Consider the following 1,977-nt stretch of genomic DNA (forward strand, 5'->3'; position numbering starts at 1 on the left):
CCGGCCGGAACGAGCACATACCCCGGTCTCCTGTTCCTACGCCTACAGAAGCCACCGAACATCCGCTGTGTACATGTACTGTACCCCTTCTCAGCTGCGTTGGCGTGCAGAGTCTGCCCCTGGCGCCTCGGCTGCGCGGGATGCAGAGGGGGCCCTCTTTCTGCTGTTGCCATGTTGCTGTTGGCCGTGAGCATGCGGCGAGGCGTCGAACCATGCCGTTTTGAGGCGAGGTGGACCGCTCATGTTGTGTGTGTTGGTGTGTTGTTGTGTTGGGTGCCAGGGGGAATGAGGAGGCTAGGCCGGAAGAGGGGCGGCGCAGGCGAGGTGTGGGCGGCATTTGTGGATTTTATTCTTTTTGATTGATTTTTTGGGGGCTGTTCGTAGGTCGTGGTGATGCTCGGCGCGGTTCGGCGCATCAGATAAGATGGAGCCTGTTATTTCGCTTATCAGATGATCTGATAAGATGGTGAACGCCCCAAGACAATGCAAATACGAAGTCTGTTGCAAAAGGCTTCATCAGTGGAGCTCGGCCATGTCGGAGCCGAGGCTGGGCTTTTTTTTTTCTTAAACGGATGGAATGGCCTGGTCTGATGGAACTATTGATGCAGACTGGACTGATTCATTTTTGATTATTGATTTCTGTTGGTGTTGTAGAGCACAAGATCCTGACGTCACGACATGTCATGAATGTCCTCCTTGCTGTGCTACGTACAATGGTGGAAGGCAATACACTGCAAACACCTTTTCCATTGATTGCTCACATTTTCCCCCAACCGGTCGGAGTACGCCCATAACGCCAATTGATCACCACCGCCCATGAACCGTTTCGTGCCTCGCGTTGGCCGTGTGCTCGTGCTCGTCCCACAGGCGCGCCTCTCGTCATCGTCTTCGGCCCCCCCATCCTCGACACCCCCCATGTCTGCCGATGCCGAACGCGGCAACGCAAAGTCATCGTCGACGCACGCATCATCGACACCCGCGCCGAAAGCCAAACGGAAGACCATGGCCGAACTCGACGCCGAGCTCCGCCTCAAGATGGAGGGCATCTCCGGTGAAGGCGGCGCCGCCGGCGTCGAGTACGAAGACGGCAAGGCCGAAGGCCTCAAGCGCGGCGTCAAGTCCAACATGTTCCGCGTCATCTAGTGGGGGCGACATCTGGAAGAAGGCGACTTAAATAAATCGAAAAATAAATGAACCCCCCCCCCCCCCTCCCCAAAAGAAAAAATAAAAGAAAAATGAAAGACGCCATGTCACCACGACGTCACGAGGAGCACCCCCCAGAGGCATCGGCCCCGTGTTGACGAGCTCACACGGCGCCCCCGCCGGCACCGTCAGCATGTCGCCCGCCCGCAGCGCTTGCTGCCGTGGGCTGTTGCGCGAGCCGACTTGCGCCAGCGCCGAGCCGGTTGTGATGGTGATGGTTTGGTCGGCGGATTGGATCTGTTCCGTTGTTCGTCAACATGCAATTCTCAAGCACAATGGGCTACTGGGAATGGAGAAGGAGGGGGCCTTACATCTTCGACCATGTTGCCGCCTTCGGGCACCGTGATGGTCGTCAGCTGCGAGTGCAGGCCGGTCCAGAGCACGCGGCGAAAGGCATCGGGGTCCGAGGGCAGGTAGCTCTTGAGCATGTTGGGAAAATGTTTTGGATAGTGCTGCGCGTCGGCCGCTGGTGGGCGGGTGTTGGCGCTGGTCCCATGGTTGTTTTGGCGTCTATTTCTTTGTCGCCTGACTGCGTTTTACGGATACACTTGATCGTGGCTGGCGTAGTTTGCTTTTTTATCGAGGGAGCAACATACACCCCGGCAGCCCCCAGACACACAGTTATATAGAGCAACTAAAGGCCGACGCATTTCATTCGTGACTGGCCCATGGGGCGCGGCCGGGGGCTCCGCGTGTCACATCATGGGCGCCGTCCAAGGCCAGCAGATGCATCGTGGAACCTCAGCCCACCCCGGAACCCGCTTTCGGCTGGCG

General features: G+C 57.9%; 1 protein-coding gene across 1 annotated transcript; it reads left to right on the top strand.

Annotated features, from left to right (window-relative positions):
• Positions 1-816: 816 nt before the first annotated feature.
• Positions 817-1,143, top strand: VDBG_08472 (conserved hypothetical protein; the record flags this gene model as incomplete). Its single annotated transcript, XM_003001381.1, has 1 exon — positions 817-1,143. One exon carries the CDS (start codon positions 817-819, stop codon positions 1,141-1,143), a length of 327 nt encoding a protein of 108 aa, XP_003001427.1.
• Positions 1,144-1,977: the final 834 nt, after the last annotated feature.

This window comes from Verticillium alfalfae, genomic scaffold, assembly GCF_000150825.1.
Source record: "Verticillium alfalfae VaMs.102 supercont1.12 genomic scaffold, whole genome shotgun sequence".
Taxonomy (NCBI): domain Eukaryota; kingdom Fungi; phylum Ascomycota; class Sordariomycetes; order Glomerellales; family Plectosphaerellaceae; genus Verticillium; species Verticillium alfalfae.